The sequence below is a fragment of the Mizuhopecten yessoensis genome, unplaced genomic scaffold (assembly GCF_002113885.1).
Source record: "Mizuhopecten yessoensis strain PY_sf001 unplaced genomic scaffold, ASM211388v2 scaffold1779, whole genome shotgun sequence".
NCBI classification, from domain to species: Eukaryota; Metazoa; Mollusca; class Bivalvia; order Pectinida; family Pectinidae; genus Mizuhopecten; species Mizuhopecten yessoensis.
In genome coordinates this window covers 730,674-749,363 of record NW_018404217.1, presented here as the reverse complement: position 1 = coordinate 749,363, position 18,690 = coordinate 730,674, and the positions used below count along the sequence as shown (strand labels likewise).

Genomic DNA, 18,690 nt, shown 5'->3' with positions numbered 1-18,690 from the left:
TCTGTGAATTAAGTTAACCTGTCAACGTAAGGATCTGTTATAGATATTGTGATATTAAAAGCACACTCGTAGTGTGTATACGTAAGACAGTGAGTATAACTATCAAGAAAGGGAAAGTTCATCATCGAAAAATAGAAATCGTCGCGTTATCATACAGCGAGGTTATAACCAGTAAGCAGATATCAACATAAGAGGTTTGTGTATATGAGTCCGTATTTTCCTGATTTCAGGACGGTATCTATTAACTCATATAATAAGTCAAAACCACAGCTTGAAAGGTTTATTTATTACCTACCATGTCAGTTTGTGCGAATTAACATCCAACGCACTATAGTCCAGATCAAAATGTCACCGACAACCACCTCCGAATAGAGGGTTATCAACAGCATGCAGGGTCCGCAGTGTCAATACAAATCCGATCGGTGTCATACATGTCTATGTTCGCGACATTCGTCACCCCGTATCGGCGACTGGAACTTGATATGATAATGTATAAACACGAGACCTTTGTGATCTCGTATGTAAATAAGCAAAATGACCCAATCGAGGGAGCTGGTTCTGCCATTGATGGCATGGACGACACACCCGATACAGTTCATCTGAATTGTCGTATTTTCACGTGAATTTGTGCAGGACTGATAAGGTGGGTAAAAGATGAATCTTCAATGTAACGTTCTGACTGTCCATGCACCAATTTGAGTTGAGTCTTGGTCTATAATATAATCATCACATGTCATACTATAAAACAAACATGATAGTGTTGATCTTAACAACAGGAGCCTCTGTGTTCTTCGTGAGATATTTTTTGAAAAGCAATTTGCGTTCGTTATTGTAACATGATTTTCAACAGTTTGACATGGTCAGAGGCTTGTGCACCACGTTTCAGACCGTAACTTAAGTACCTACGAAAATGTTTTAGTTATTTCTTTTCTTTTTTAGTTAATATTAATTTCGCCTCCGTGTCTTTTGTCTTTCCTATTGTTTTGTGTCTCTTTAATATCTGTTTTTGGTCTTTGTTATTGACCTTGAATTCAGATTTCGATTACTGACGATGAAGTACATTCTTTTCTAGATCACGTTCCAGGACGGCTACGTAGCAATTATCTTGGTTTAACAGTTTGATTATTTTGAAAACATATAGTTACACGTATTCCCTGCCTGGTGGAAATTCATGATTCGATAAGGAAATCAACTACAATCTCAATTATTACTAAATAATATGCAATCTAATAATATAAAGGAAGACATATCTTATCAAGTTGAAGTACAGGTAACGTGTAATTAAATTTATTACATACCTTGGTGAATCTGTACATGGTGATAAAGGCCACGCGATAAAAGGTTCTATACAATACCGGACAAGTACACAGATTTCCTGTTTTGGCTGCAACTCTTTTAATAAGTCGAGGTTCTTATATACCGCTTTATCACAACCTAGTTCTTCGGTCGTCTAAAAGCGGTTCACAAATTATTTTCCGTGATTATAGGTACTCATATGTAGGGCCTTTGCAACCAGCCAATATATTTGTCAACTCCCCGAGGAGCATACAGCCGGTGCTGCCATTTCGGCGCTCACAGTTAGCATTCAACAATTTCACCACAGCCCAACCTCGTACTCATTTACAGCTGAGTAGACAGGAACAAGCGGAGTAAAGTATCTTGTTCAAAGACACAACATAGTGCCGTGACGTGAATCGAACCCGCCACCCTTCGGTCACGAGCCCGGCGTCCTTACACTTGACTACCGTTCCTCCTGATTCTTGGTATCCATTGATTAAATCGACGAATTGAAACATGAATGTGTTCAAAACTTTATATTGCCATTCACCGTATGGTCATTGCGTTCACGATATTATTTCGTCCACTATTGTTGTTCGATAACAGAAGCAAATTAAGCAATTATACGATGTAATCATGAGCAAGTTTTACCGAAACACCGCATTTAAAGAACAATTGCAGGTATTTAAAAAAATGAGAATATTGCCCATATTAAATATTTTTACGTAATTATTTATGGCTTATATCTCTGATATATGTCCAAACTCTGAGACACTTCTCACGTCAAACTCTATCTATAAATACTACCGTGTGTATAGGTAACTTGACAGTAGATAACGTATGAGGAGTAGTGAAGTATGGTGAGTAGATCGCCGATAGAGATAAACCGATTTATATGTAGTGTTGTGATGCTGTTAAATAACGGCCATGTCCAACGTCAACGAATTGAGATCATGGATCACAAAGTTAATTCAGTTTGATAAGAAGTCGGTAATTTTCTAACCTAACAATAGACACTATCACTACTATTGCGATATATTAACGTAGTTCAAAAGAGGCAATTCAACGCGATCGACGTCACAACAAGAACTGATCATAAATGTTATGTTACAGCACTGACATGCTTATTTGACAACCAACACTGTAGCTCTACAGTTAAAATGCTAGGGGACCACTATTAGCTATAATTTCTGAAGCAGTATTTAGCGAAACACGTATCATACTACGAATGAAGGCAATTGATACTGTTGAACAACGTTTATGTGATGAGAGCATATGTAATCTGAGCAAATATAACCGACTGCCTATGACGTTGTTTTTTATTTGTTTATTTATTTATCAATTAGTTTATTTATTTATCTATTTAATATTTATTTATGGACCATGCTTGATGTTTACAAACGATACCAGTTCTTTCCATAGTGTAATGATTTTAAGCCAAGCGGCATAAAACAGCGCTTACTTGAACTCAAGATTTCCATTTCCAATACCGCTATTGGTTGAATGTTATTTTGTTTTTCACAGACATCGCCTCCAGGACGGTTTTTGTTCTATAAATATGCATTAAACACACCTTACCTATAGCTGTAGCACAAATCTTGCGGGGCAAATGCATTGCCTTCTGGCCACAACAATGTTGGTTCAATTGTTTCCGGGTTTCTTTTTATGTATTTGTGAATACGCCGTGTATATTCTGCCTGTAACGTATCCGTTGATAAGACAAAGGTCTGTTTTTACAATACATGAACAAATGAGCGTAGACAGTGTTTTTCTAAAGGGCGTATAGACCATTAAAACATCCTAAGGGTTACTCTCTATGTAACTGTATTTAGAGTATCATAAAATCAATGTCTGTGACAAGTATGAAACACATCAAACCGGAAATATCCACAGCACCTCCAGACAATTGAGTTATGAAAGTAAACCTTCATTATATTTAACTATGATGTTTTAGTGACACGGGTTTTGCAGGAAGTACTTATTTTTCCCGGAGCACCTGATTTCGCCTTCGGTTTTTCCGTGGGGGTTGTTGGCATCTTCCTGTTCTTCGTTACTTTTATTCTCTTCTCGTACTGGCTTTTAGATCGGAGTTTGACCTTGTGTGTTGGCCCTATGGTATGTTTTCTTCATAAGTGAAAGGAAATGTTAACAATGTGACTATAGATATGCTTGTGGTGAATATAAAATGATACATCGGACTGATAAGTCTATACATGTGCGGTGATCGGTGAGCTAACACACTGTTCATGTACTGGTGAGTGGACATGTCTGTTTGTTTGATGATATGATCTTGACCAATGGCGAGATGATTACTTTAAATGTTGAGGTTTCGCGTGTTGAAATGTTCTTGTTGTTTCTCTTTTAAACGAATCGCTGTGCGGAGATTTTCGTGTTGTCAATGGTTCTTAAGTCTGTACATTCTACAAATCTATGAAATTCTTATACATAATATTCACATGTGGATATTTTCGCGCTTATTCCCTCAACGCGAAAAACGCGAGAATTGTTTTCATTTTCTGTAGCGGCGTTCGGTGGGTAGTTATATCTGCAGGACGGTTGAGTTAATATCTGTTTTTATTTATAGATAAGTTAATGTGTGTATCCTAATATTGGTGAGTGGATAAGTTTGCGGTGCTTGTTGAACAGACATATTCCCTTTGAAAAGTGATTTGATGAGTGGATACATTTCGTTTACTTGAAGCGGGTCTGTTATCTATGATTGGTGAGTGGACATGGTTGTGATATTTGTTGAGCGTTGATATATGAGAACTAACATACGACCAAGTGACCGAATCATAGGGTTACACAATATCTGTATACGTTATAACTGTCCCTGAACATTAAGGTAGATGTTAACTGTTGAATTATCGTTTACTTGTCGTTTAATGTTATTTATGCTTTTCATCGATAAAAAAAAACATTATAAAATGCTTTGATAACCGTCAATATATTTATCAAAGTAATATATCAAGTGATCAGTGTGCAAACACTTTTCTGTATTTCTCCGGGAATTAAAGATCCATCAGAAATCTTCGGGGAAAAATATATAATTGGCTGACACTCCATTAGCATTATAAGATTGAATAATTCGTTCATACGTCTAACAGCTTTTGATTAGTGTTTTTGTTTTGACCACTACGGTGGTTGGGTGGTGCAGTGGAAAGCGCACTCGCCTTTCACCAAGGCGACTTGGTTTCGATTCCCCGATCGGACGTGAAAAGGTATATGGTAACCTGCCCGACCACGTGGGTTTTCCCCGGGTACTCCGGTTTCCTACTACATTAAGACCCTACGCGCGCTTACATCCGGGCCAACAAGAGTGATTGATATAAGTTGAAATAGCTTGTTTCATAATTGTTGTAAAATAAAATAAAATTAGTGTTTTTGTTTCTGTTGTATTCGTGATGACTGGTAATATATAGAAGTTACCTGTATTTGCTGTACCCAATGCAATCGATATATCGTCTTATTTTATTTTTTTTGCTATTGTTTTTCAGTAAGCTTGAGAACATCGATGTTTATTTCATTGTGTAGTTGTGCAAGAGCTGAACGAACGAGCTTCGTTTTATAGGTCGACAGAAAACGAGCATCAATTATTTGTTTCAGTAATACAGGATATGGACTAGATTCGTATAATAGCAAAATAAATTTAACTTAATAAAAAAATAAAAACATGATATCCTGCGATTAGTTCTGTTTTTTACATTAAATTACAACCTTGTTTGCTTCTCTGGTTATATTTCATGGTAATTACCGAGAAAAGACGAGAGGCGCCAACGCCATCTTGCGGTTTTTATTACAAGTTTGAATAAACGACGTAGAACATTTTAATTTCCATATATCAAATTATGTGATGAAATTTCCTGCTATCGGTTTTGATTTATTGTTTTGAATAGCAACATAGAGACTAACTCGTACCCAAAAAGACTTTTTTTTAAATTGTTGTTCTAGCATTTTCTCAATTAACAGGACGCCACATAATTGCATACGGTATTGTTTTTGTATTATTTATCTAATTTGTCAGAAAATGTATTGGTCCTTGGCACAATTTTCAGATGCACTAAAGGATTGAGAAACTTCTTGTGATATTTTTTAATATTCTTATTTAATTATCTTGCTCCCTTTGTTTTGTTTATCTTTTAAAACGACTTCTGTACGTTAATGGACCAATTCAATGTCTTCAATACATCAATCATTCACCCAACAAATCTCTATAAAATGCTTGTTTTGTTTGGACAGCTCACCTAATCCTATGGGATGTTGCCACTTCCGAACCTGAACACACTACTCTATGTCTGTCTTGCCTGCCTCTTTCTCGTGGTGCTGGACGCCAGTCCGGTGAGAACCCTCACCAAGCAGGACGTGGAGGCACGAATACTGGATGCAATCACAAAAGATTTCCAAAGAAATCTAGCAAACTACGAAACAGACTATTCTAAGCCATTCCGACATATATGGAAAGACAGTGGTAAGTTTATTTTACCCTTCCCATTTATTGATAAATAAGATATTTAGGATTTTATGTGTACAATTAATACAGGCAAATATAAAATTTGACAAATAACTAAGGCAGAATAGCGTAGTTTTCTTTATGCGTTTACAATATAGCAAACTTCACAGCTGTTCAAGTATTACCTTATGTTTGTGCTTTGTTACCTTTTAAAAAAACAAAAAAAAACACGTGTTGAGTAAAACGCCTAAAAGATCTATGCAATTTCTGAGACGGAACTAAAAGGCCACCTACTGTGTCGGAATCAACGTGACCTGGTTTGTTTCACTGTTCTCATTCTGTTCCGTCTACATACTGTGTTAATGTCTTCAAAGCCTTTCGAGTCATAAACACGTCTGCGCAACATATCAGTACTATATTTGTTCTTATTTCTATTCATTATATTTAAAAAAAAAAAATAATAATAATAATAATAATAATAATATCAAACTGTTAGTTCTCATTTTTGAGACAGTCATCATTGGTAATATTTAAAATGCAAACATTTGGTGGTTTTTGTTTTTGCAGATAACGAAGAAATGTCTAAACATCGTGTTAAGAGAATAGGTGAGTACTGTTTTCTTTATGCATCAACAGAGGTTATTTTAATGTAGCCAAGAGAGAAAGCTTTGTGTAAATCTTGTGGATGCAGCCAGGAATATCGCTTTTAATAAAATCTCCCTTGAATAAATATCTATTGAGTATGACACTATGTTACATATTACATGTTAATCATTTTGTGGTTTTTTAATGTCCGCTATTTGTCACCTCTACAATAAAACAGAAAAAAAAGTCAAGTATGTTATTCTTTTCGACGCAATTAGGAGTGAACCTCTTACCACTTTGTACCATTCTTTTGAAATATAGATTTTGCCGAAAGAGACAATGTAAAAGTATTGCCTTCTAAAGGTCAGATTATCTAAAGGTCAGATCATCTAAAGAAATTCCAATCAAATTAGTTTTAATTTACTTGTTGTTTCAGCGCCATTCAGTAATACAAGGACTTGTTAAATGCATACATGTATCACAACTGACGCTCTATTCCATATCATTATCTTATACAGATTACAAATGAAGTGTTATTTTATATGCTGATCTAAGTAATATTTCAAGATAAAAACATCCGGAAAGAAAACGAGAAGGTCCGAAAAACATAGAGTTTCCAGTACGAAATGTCATATGTAAGCGTTAAAATAGTCCACAGTGAGCAGATACTGATATGAAATTATAGCAATTCAGCTCAGGGTGCGTCTCAGAGTACATCGAATCTCCTCTGTTAGAACACCCTGGTTATGTATCTTAAATGTGGACAGTGCATATTAAATCGAAAAATCCTGATATTTAGATCAGACTACAGATTAACGATTTAACTGCAATATATATATAAGAGTGAATGATACAAAATATACGAGTCAGTTGTGATATAACAGCAGTTTTAAAAAGAAATGACGAAATATTTGTCAAAATACAAGTCGGAAAATGACTGATCAATCTTTAACTATCCTCATTAACACATTCTCATTTATATCCGTGAATCAAATGGAGTTAATGTATCGCGCTCAAACATTTAACATTTACAAGATATATAGTAATGTAAGTTCTCGGCACACTTATGCCACTTTATATGACATACTTAACGTTCACAATTAGGTTTAGTCTTGTAATGAAATATCAAAACGTTCAAACGACGTCGTTAGCAAAGCAATTAAATTCGATCTTCCATCGCTGCAAATTACACAATTCCGTTTATTTCTTGAGTTATCTGCGTATATGTATGAATGTTAGGAGCCTAGTTGATATGCCGTTATCAATCTACCGTAAGATTAATGTATTACAAGAACATATTACCTAGTAATGGATTTCTCAATGTAAACACAAATACATTTCAGGTTAAATATCTGTTACTAAAAAGTCAAGAAATTATACTAGTAACTCCTACGTTTCCCGGTCCTAACTGCAATGCTACAACGCTATGTGTTGGGATGAGGTAGCTAACGTCAATGCTACAATGCTGTGTGTTTAGTTGAGGTAGCTAACGTAAATGCTACAATGATGTGTGTTGGGCTGAGGTAGCTAACGTCAATGCTTCAATGCTGTTTGTTGGGTTGAGGTAGCTAACGTCAATGCTACAATGCTGTGTGTTGGGTTGAGGTAGCTAACGTCAAGGCTATAATGATGTGTGTTGGGTTGAGGTAGCTAACGTCAATGCTAAAATGCTGTGTATTGGGTTGAGGTAGCTTACGTCAATGCTGCAATGCTGTTTGTTGGGTTGAGGTAGCTAAGGTCAATGCTACAATGCTGTTTGTTAGATTGGGGTAGCTAACGTCAATGCTACAATGTTGCGTGTTGGGTTGAGGTAGCTAACGTCAATGCTACAATGCTGTGTGTTTAGTTGAGGTAGCAAACGTCAATGCTACCATGATGTGTGTTGGGTTGAGATTGCTAACGTCAATGCTACAATGTTGTGTGTTGGGTTGAGGTAGCTAACGTCAATGCTACAAGTTGTGTGTTGGGTTGAGGTAGCTAACGTCAATGTTACAATGCTGTGTGTTGGATTGGGGTAGCTAACGGCAATGCTACAATGTTGCGTGTTGGGTTGAGGTAGCTTACGTCAATGCTACAATGCTGTGTGTTGGGTTGAGGTCGCTAACGTCAATGCTACCATGTTGTGTGTTGGGTTGAGATTGCTAACGTCAATGCTACAATGCTGTGTGTTGGGTTGAGGTAGCTAACGTCAATGCTGCTATGATGTGTGTTGGGTTGAGATTGCTAACGTCAATGCTACAATGCTGTGTGTTGGGTTGAGGTAGCTTACGTCAATGCTACAATGCTGTGTGTTGGGTTTGGGTAGCTAATATCTATGCTACAATGATGTGTGTTGGGTTTGGGTAGCTAACGTCAATGCTACAATGCTGTGTGTTTAGTTGAGGTAGCAAACGTCAATGCTACCATGATGTGTGTTGGGTTGAGATTGCTAACGTCACTGCTACAATGCTGTGTGTTGGGTTTGAGTAGCTAATATCTATGCTACAATGATGTGTGTTGTGTTTGGGAAGCTAACGTCAATGCTACAATTATGTGTATTGGGTTGAGGTAGCTAACGTCAAGGCAACAATGCTGTTTGTTGGGGTGACGTAGCTAACGTCAATGCTACAATGCTGTGTGTTGGGTTTGGGTAGCTAATATCTATGCTACAATGATGTGTGTTGTGTTTGGGTAGCTAACGTCAATGCTACAATGCTGTGTGTTTAGTTGAGGTAGCTAACGCCAATGCTACAATGATGTGGGTTGGGTTGAGGTAGCTAACGTCAATGCTACAATGTTGTGTGTTTAGTTGAGGTAGCTAACATTAATGCTACAATGATGTGTGTTGGGTTGAGGTAGCTAACATCAATGCTACAATGATGTGTGTTGGGTTGAGGTAGCTAACGTCAATTCTACAATGCTGTGTGTTTCGTTGAGGTAGCTAACGTCAATGCTACAATGATATGTTTTGGGTTGAGGTAGCTAACGTCAATGCTACAATGCTGTGTGTTTGGTTGAGGTAGCTAACGTTAATGCTACAATGCTGTGTGTTGGGTTGAGGTAGCTAACGTCAATTCTACAATGCTGTGTGTTTAGTTGAGGTAGCTAACGTCAATGCTACAATGATATGTGTTGGGTTGAGGTAGCTAACATCAGTGCTACAATGCTGTGTGTTGGGTTGAGGTAGCTAACGTCAATGCTACAATGATGTAAGTTGGGTTGAGGTAGCTAACGTCAATGCTACAATGCTGCGTGTTGGGTTAAGGTAGCTAACATCAATGCTACAGACCTGTGTGTTGGGTTGAGGTAGCTAACGTCAATGCTACAATGCTGTGTGTTGGGTTGAGGTAGCTAACGTCAATGCTACAATGCTGCGTGTTGGGTTGAGGTAGCTAACATCAATGCTACAATGCTGTGTGTTGGGTTGAGGTAGGTAACGTCAATGCTACAATGCTGTGTGTTGGGTTGAGGGAGCTAACGTCAATGCTACAATGCTGTGTGTTGGGTTGGGGTAGCTAACGTCAATGCTACAATGCTGTGTGTTTAGTTGAGGTAGCTAACGTCAATGCTACAATGATATGTGTTGGGTTGAGGTAGCTAACATCAATGCTACAATGCTGTGTGTTGGGTTGAGGTAGTTAACGTCAATGCTACAATGCTGTGTGTTGGGTTGGGGTAGCTAACGTCAATGCTACCATGCTGTGTGTTGGGTTGAGGTAGCTAACGTCAATTCTACAATGCTGTGTGTTTAGTTGAGGTAGCTAACGTCAATGCTACAATGATATGTTTTGGGTTGAGGTAGCTAACGCCAATGCTACAATGCTGTGTGTTGGGTTGAGGTAGCTAACGTCACTGCCACAATGATGTAAGTTGGGTTAAAGGAATTAACATGTGTGATATAGTGCTGTATCAATGAAGTGCTATGTGAGACACTTTATGAGGACATGATCAGGTCTAACATTAGCCAGATTATACACCACTGTTTAGTGGGTATCAGAGAACACTGAAAGTCTCAAAATAAAGCTGCGCTCAGCCTAGTGCGCAGTTGATAACTTTATGGATAGTGGGGACACATTGAAACCGCTCGATACAGCATTGTTGGAAAGTAACACAAAAGCCGGTTGTAATGGAAAACATTATCACCCAACCTAATCAGTACCAAGCATATATAAGTATTTTATTACAGCTAAGAGTCCCTAATATCTCCTCCTTTATGCAATTACCATGTGTTTAGAACACAGATTCTAGCATAAATCTAATAGAACCACGGCGAGAATAGTATCACCTAGTGAAGAACTGTGCTGGGGAGTATTAAACATGATGTTGGATACCTTTTTAATGCGATTAGCCCTGTACATAATGTGTGTAAAATATATCACCATATTATTGGCAAATCATAATTCTGACACCACTACTAAACAAAACCTTATTATTTCAATGAACATCCATCCCCTTATAAAAAAAATCGTTATTCTAAGTAAAAATTAAACACAGGAACCGAGGAGACATTAACACACAAAGGTAAACATTATTATACGAGGAAAATACGCAGAGAGAAATAAATGTGATCATCAATGGTAATCGCTTTTAGTGCCATATGGGACACCCATCCTGATCCAGAATTTTGTCAGCCACCTGAAAACATTGGATTCTAATATCAAAGAACGGCTCCCATGCAGATTGATTCTGACGCTGACCGCTCGTGCTTACATTACAATAGCAGTCCCGTTTTGTAGAGGATGTAGAGTTTTCACAACATAACAGAGCCAGCGTGTGTGTAGCAGGACTTTAGTACTCATTAAACAAACAAAAATATGAGCTTGATGCGTCAAACGAGGGAATGAGTTACCGGAACATCTGACTCAATCATATCGTCGTGCGAATGGCGAATTTGGCGTTCTGGAAATCAGGAAAGGAAATGCATCCAAAAACAATTTGTCACAAGGATACACTACATAAGAACTAATATCCCAGTTAGAGCCTGCATCACCCACATCGTCGGAACACGGCTAACGTAACAGATAAATCGTGACAGAGAGCCAAAGCAAATCAGTTCGAGTAAACTTATATTAAAGAAGCGTTGGACAGCTTAGACCGTGGCGTCGCGACAGAGACCCTACAGCGCTAATCAGTACTACCGTAGCTTGGACTCTCAGATAAAATGTTATGTTTCAATTACAAATTGCATTAGTGGAGCAAGAATGCACAAGGATGGGACGTTAACGAAAATGTTCTAGGATAAGGATCGGGAAAGCACCAGTGAAATACAAGAAGGTAGCAGTGTTAGACAACAAGGCACCAGAATAAATAATTGAGTAAAAAACACCAGGGTTAGACGTCAACAAGAAGGCACCAGTGTCAGACGTTAAAGAGAAGGGGCCTTGGTTAGACGTTAAAGAGAAGGCACCTTAGTAAGACGTTAAAGAGAAGGCACCTTAGTAAGACGTTAACAAGGAGGCATCTTTGTAAGACGTTTTCTAGAAGGCACCTTAGTAAGACGTTGACAAGGTGGCACCTTGGTAAGACGTTAATAAGAAGGCACCTTGGTAAGACGTTAACAAGAAGGGACCTTAGTAAGACGTTAACAAGAAGGGGCCTTGGTAAGACGTTAAGAAGAAGGCACCAGTGTAGGACGTTAACAATAAGGGGCTTTGATTAGACGTTAACAAGAAGGCATCTTAGTAAGACGTTGACAATGAGGCACCAGTGTCAGACGTTAAAGAGAAGGGGCCTTGGTTAGACGTTAAAGAGAAGGCACCTTAGTAAGACGTTAAAGAGAAGGCACCTTAGTAAGACGTTGACAAGGTGGCACCTTGGTAAGACGTTAATAAGAAGGCACCTTGGTAAGACGTTAATAAGAAGGCACCAGTATAGGACGTTAACAAGAAGGGGCTTTGGTTAGACGTTAACAAAAAGGTACCTTGGTAAGACGTTAATAAGAAGTCATTAGTGTTAGACGTTCACAAGGAGTCGCCATTGTAAAACCTTAACAGACAGGCATCATATAAAATGTTAATATGAAGGCCCCATTGAATACGTAAACAAGGGGGCATCAGTGTTAAATGTCAACAAGGAGGCGCCGTCGAAAGACGTTAACAAGAAAGAGCAATTGTACGATATAAAGAAGGCACCAGTTTAACTTACCAGAACGACCCTTGTGCAACGTTAGCGAGAAGGCACAAAAAAGAACAATTACCAGGCGTCAGCAGAAATAATCAATTCCAAGAGGACACTAATATGATTCTCCGTGGTTAGTATAACTAATGTTTAGGAATGGCATTCCCCTGGTAACAAGAAGGTACCTAAGTTAAACGTTAACAAGGATTCGCCATTGTAAAACCTTAACAAACAGGCGTCATATAAAATGTTACCATAAGGGCGCAAGCGTATGCCATGAACAAGAAGGAAACAGGATAAACTTGTAGAAAAAGGCACCAGCGTTAATCAACAAGAAATCATCATAATAAATCATTATATCATTAACAAGACGTCAGCAGAAATAATCAATTTCACGAAGGCGCTAAAATAATTCTCCGTTGTAAGTGTAATTAGTGTTAAGGAATGTCATTCTGCTGGTAAGTATAGACATTTTTAAAGGGGGCCTAATTTTCTAGCGAAGTATGACTTGGTCAGTATATATAATGTCAGAGGGGTATGTACAATTTCTTTCTTCTATTGCTATTGTTTGAAAGGGAGCTAAGCTAACAATAACACCGAGGTGTGTTTTCAACTATTTACATATGTATAACAGTGATCCATCGTTGGTTGTCAACGACCGGAATTTTATCGTTCAATTATCTAATCAATATCATATTCATACGCATATGATTTTTGTAATAAATTACTGTAATACTGATGTGTTTATTACGAAAAAATCCATTGCACTTCTTTTTGAATAACAACGTAGCAGAATGCAAATAAAATGGGAAAACATCTCTAAAACAAAGTATATTGTTAGATCATTTTGGCTGAAATAATACTTCATTTCCGGTAAAAAGAACTTTGGGAGCGAACGGAATCCAAATAACTAATAACAAGCATTTGCAATTAAAAGGGCCATTATCAATGGACTAGAATTCAGAAATGATAGAAAATTCTGCGGAACCAGTGCAATAGGCTGTATGTTGATTATAATCAATGGACCTCTGAGAAAGTCTAGCGAGTACTTATCGCAGCAAACTTTATATTAATATTCGTACGGTCGTTATTCTTAATAAAAGTGATTAAACGAGTGATGGATAATCAATTCAACGTTTTGGGGAGCCTTTATATAAATCATATATATCATCGTGTTATTGTAACCTGGAGGTCACATACATATCATTTATAACAAATCATGTCAGGACTTTGACTTGAATTATGACATACAAATTAAATGGGATGATTAATCATGCCGACGATTACATGAGGGACAATCAGGTGATTGACAAAAACATTTAGCAAATATTAAGAGTTTACCAGCAAAAAAAGAACCATTTTTTGTCACTATTGTAATCGTAGGGTAGCAATTGTCTTGCTAGTCATAAAAAGCGAAAAAATGTATGACTTCGCTTACAAATACTGAAAGGTTCCAAGAAACCCTCAAAAACTATGTCCAAGTAAATGAGTGGGATATAACAGGCTCTCTGAACATTGTGAATGGGGTTGTCAAATAATACAACACCTTTATTTGAAAATATGTAAAATAAAGACGATATTGATAAACACATCATGAAAATTGCTTGTGAAACTACAAAAGAAATAATACGGGTATTATTTAGATGTTGTCTATAACCTTGGACAGAATTAACTATAACCTCCATTATTTGAATATTCTCTATAACCTTGGACAGAATTAACTATCACCCCACATTATTTAGATATTCTCTATAACCTTGGACAGAATTAACTATTACCCCACATTATTTATATATTCTCTATCACCTTGGACAGAATTAACTATTACCCCACATTATTTAGATATTCTCTATCACCTTGGACAGAATTAACTATCACCCTACATTGTTTAGATATTCTCTATCACCTTGGACAGAATTAACTATTACTCCACATTATTTAGATATTCTCTATAATCATGGACAGAATTAACTATTCCTCCACATTATTTAGATATTCTCTATAACCTTGGACAGAATTAACTATCCCCCTACATTATTTAGATATTCTTTATAACCTTGGACAGAATTTACTATTACCCCACATTATTTAGATATTCTCTATCTCCTTGGACAGAATTAACTATCACCCTACATTGTTTAGATATACTCTATCACCTTGGACAGAATTAACTATTACCCCACATGATTTATATATTCTCTATTACCTTGGACAGAATAAACTATTACCCCACATTATTTAGATATTCTCTATCACCTTGAACAGAATTAACTATCACCCTACATTGTTTAGATATACTCTATCACCTTGGACAGAATTAACTATTACCCCACATTATTTAGATATTCTATATAACCTTGGACAGAATTAACTATCACCCTACATTATTTAGATATTCTTTATAACCTTGGACAGAATTAACTATTACCCCACATGATTTATATATTCTCTATTACCTTGGACAGAATAAACTATTACCCCACATTATTTAGATATTCTCTATCACCTTGGACAGAATTAACTATCACCCATACATTATTTAGATGTTTTCTATAACCTTGGACAGAATTAACTATTACCCTACATTATTTAGATATTCTCTATAACCTTTGACAGAATTAACTATTACCCCGCATTATTTAGATATTCTCTATAACCTTGGACAGAATTAACTATCACCCCACGTTATTTAGATATTCTCTATAACCTTGGACAGAATTAACTATTCCTCCACATTATTTAGATATTCTCTATAACCTTGGACAGATTTAACTTTTACCCACATTTTTTAGATATTCTCTATAACCTTGGACAAAATCAACTATTACCCCACATTATTTAGATATTCTCTATAACCATTGACAGAATTAACTATTACCCCACATTATTTAGATATTCTCTATAACCTTGGACAGAATTAACTATTACTCCACATTATTTAGATATTCTCTATAACCTTGGACAGAATTAATTATCACCCAACATTATTTAGATATTCTCTATAACCTTGGACAGAATTAACTATTCCTCCACATTATTTAGATATTCTCTATAACCTTGGACAGAATTTACTATTACCCCACATTATTTAGATATTCTCTATAACCTTGGACAAAATTAACTATTACCCCACATTATTTAGATATTCTCTATCACCTTGGACAGAATTAACTATCACCCCACATTATTTAGCTGTATTTGTACCAAAACCGCCCAACACCGCTACTTCTTATGTCACCCGTTGTGAGATAGAACGACATGTGTTATGTCCCTCGTTGTGAGAGAGAACGACATGTGTTATTTTCACCGTTGTGAGATAGAACGACATGTGTTATGTCCCCCGTTGTGGGATAGAACGACATGTGTTATGTCCCCCGTTGTGAGGGGAACGACATGTGTTATGTCCCCCGTTGTGAGAGAGAACGACATGTGTTATGTCCCCCGTTGTGAGATAGAACGACATGTGTTATGTCCCCTGTTGGGAGATAGAACGACATGTGTTATGTCCCCCTTTGGGAGATAGAACGACATGTGTTATGTCTCCCGTTGGGAGATAGAACGACATGTGTTTTAAACATTGTAAATAGCCTTTACACTATTGCATAATAATGACGGAAATTAATAAGACTTTTCCTCACTTTGAAACAAGGTTGTCTTTAAGTGTAGGAGTGATATGCGTGAAAGTCGTTTGCGAAAGAGAGTGAAAATAGGTCACAAATCGTCGTATGTATTTGGGTACACATGTTCTGCTGGATAATCTGTCCTACTATTGTCAATATCGGTAGCCTCGTTCTAAACTTCACATATCTCACCGTCAGATTGTCACTACTCTGCCTCACACAGTAATATAAGATTCTGCTATTCTTAATCATAATACGTTGATAACCTAGAATTATTCTCATCCACGTATTCACCTTCCTGACTGATACTGCAACCTGCTTATATATAATCAAATAATTGAACTACGGTGTCATATCAAGGTTTTTACTTCATACAACTTTGATATATAACATACTTCCAAACTGATTAATCTTATTGAATACAAACAATGGTGTTCCTGCGTGATACGTAGAATAGCTGTACGTGACAAAGCGGTTATATTACTTAGTGCTTAATACTGTTGATATAAACTCGTGCACTGATGATGATAAATAGTTGAGATCTTTATCGAATGACCGACCTTCACTGATAACAAGATGTTGACCTAAATGATGTTTACATAATTCCGATAATGTTTGAACTTTACAACTGTTTACTAAGGTCAGCGATCGTGATGTAAAACTGGATATTAAGGATGGTTGAAAACATAGCTGACTGCTAAATCCAGCAGTCCATGATACTTTAAGATTGTAACATGTTTCAGTTACATGCCAGGAGAGAGTATGATTGTATTTAGCAACCCCTATTTGAGCAAATATAATAATCAAAGCCGTACAAGAGAATATAAACTAATGTTCTCTTAAACAAATTAACAATTTATATTTACAAGAACTAGCCCATATTTTCATATCCGGTCACTTTGCTCAAAGCATGACACGCCGTATAAGTGTGACGATGGAAGAGGAAACTCTATATTTACAGTAGACATTGATATCAAAGATAATACATACACAACATCACATGTCTAGACAAGGACATAAAACACGTGCATAACACGTTCCTTGACATGTGCGTGTGCTGCGTTATACATGTTACAGGGCTGACGGCTTAGCTCCTTTCCTGTTCATTTACATACTGAACAGTAAATCTAAAGTCTGAAGAATGAATAAGCGATTAGATAATGTAGTATCGTACAAACTAAATGCATGATTCCACGCCAAGCTTCGTTTTTATTCTACTTTGTCTTAAATATTTATTCTAGTAGGGTTTCATGTTTTCTTCCGGGTTTTATGTTGTTGTGTTCTTGATTCCCGTTCGTGTCTGAATATCGATATGTTTAAGTCCCTGTTTTACTACCTGTGTGTTGACGAAAAGGTTTATTTTCCTTTAGCACTTCAAACTCAGACGTGTAACTTCCTGTTATCTGAATAATTGGTTTATTTATTGGCAGGTATCGCTGGACACGAGAACATGGACAGAATGATGAATACACTTGGTAATAGACCTTCCCTGTCCATATCTGGAAACATGGGGAACATACAAAGTATGATGAACCGCATGATGGAGAAGATGAGGCCGAACGGCTAATCTTACCGCCAGATGACGCCACCGTCGAACCGGAACAACTTTCAGATTCAGTTTTACTTCCGTTTTGTTCGGCAATCTCTGGAGGTCGCCAACTCTGAAGCCCCTCCCTACTGCGGCTAACAGAATCAATTCATCAAACTGTTTTCCATTATTTGGATTTACGACGTTAAGACTATAAACGTGAAGGAATTTGGTTACACTTTTAGTACAATCTTTTGCAACAACTTGCAATTTAAATTACATTGAAATATATCAAAAAAAAATCGTATGCAGAACATCCGATCTAAAACATAGTATTTATCTATTTATCAATCGTCTAGCAACGTGTTCAACGAAAAATGTCACCCCTTTCCAAGAAAAAAATCTTTTACAGTTTGTATCTAGATTTCTTACATATTGATGTTTGTTTTGTTGTTCTACGTTTTCCCATCTCAGTTATAAACAGTTTTGTGACGATATTTGTATTACGTCTCTGAAGTACATTATACATAACCTATTCATTTTCTTTCATATTTCGACACATGTGTACTACCATAACTTAAGCTGAGATTAAAATAAATAGCTAACAAAAATTAGAAAAATTAATTAATTACAAATGAAACAAAAGTTTAGCAAGTCAAATTATTTTAAAACAAATATAAATTCGTAATCTATACAGAAACATTTATATTCTTTGATTGTTACATTTGTAACAAGCACTATTTTTATTTATCTTGTTGAGAAAAGGTTGTCTCCCTTTATTGTAAGTTAACAAGTTTGACGTCAGACATTTATAAACGCCCTAAAATGTTAACTTGTTGTTGAACTATCAACCATTCCTTGGTCATTGTCACGGTGGAAATAAAGTACAAAACGAATGTCGTGTGTTGGATTATCTGTACCCTGTAGAAATGTAAAACAAAAGAAGGACAATTATAAATTAATACAGCAAGTCACTAATGTTACCACACAATGAACAAATCTTTACATTGAGCCAATGATTTTACCGCACATTGAACATATCTTTACCTTGAGCAAATGCTGTTACCGCACAATGAACATATGTTTACCTTGAGCCAATGATGTTTTCACACAATGAACATATGTTTGTTTAC

The 18,690-nt window shown here is 36.6% G+C and overlaps 1 protein-coding gene across 3 annotated transcripts in view; it reads left to right on the top strand.

The window, feature by feature from the left end:
• Positions 1–18,453, top strand: part of LOC110440704 — a 50,316-nt gene extending 31,863 nt beyond the window's left edge. For all 3 annotated transcript variants that reach the window (XM_021483866.1, XM_021483859.1, XM_021483872.1), the window contains exons 2-4: positions 5,518–5,746; positions 6,296–6,334; positions 17,460–18,453. In XM_021483866.1, coding sequence (XP_021339541.1) covers positions 5,536–5,746; positions 6,296–6,334; positions 17,460–17,596 — 387 coding nt within the window. In that variant the 5' untranslated portion in view covers positions 5,518–5,535 and the 3' untranslated portion in view covers positions 17,597–18,453. The remainder of the gene's footprint in view (positions 1–5,517; positions 5,747–6,295; positions 6,335–17,459) is intronic.
• The last annotated feature ends 237 nt before the right edge of the window (positions 18,454–18,690 follow it).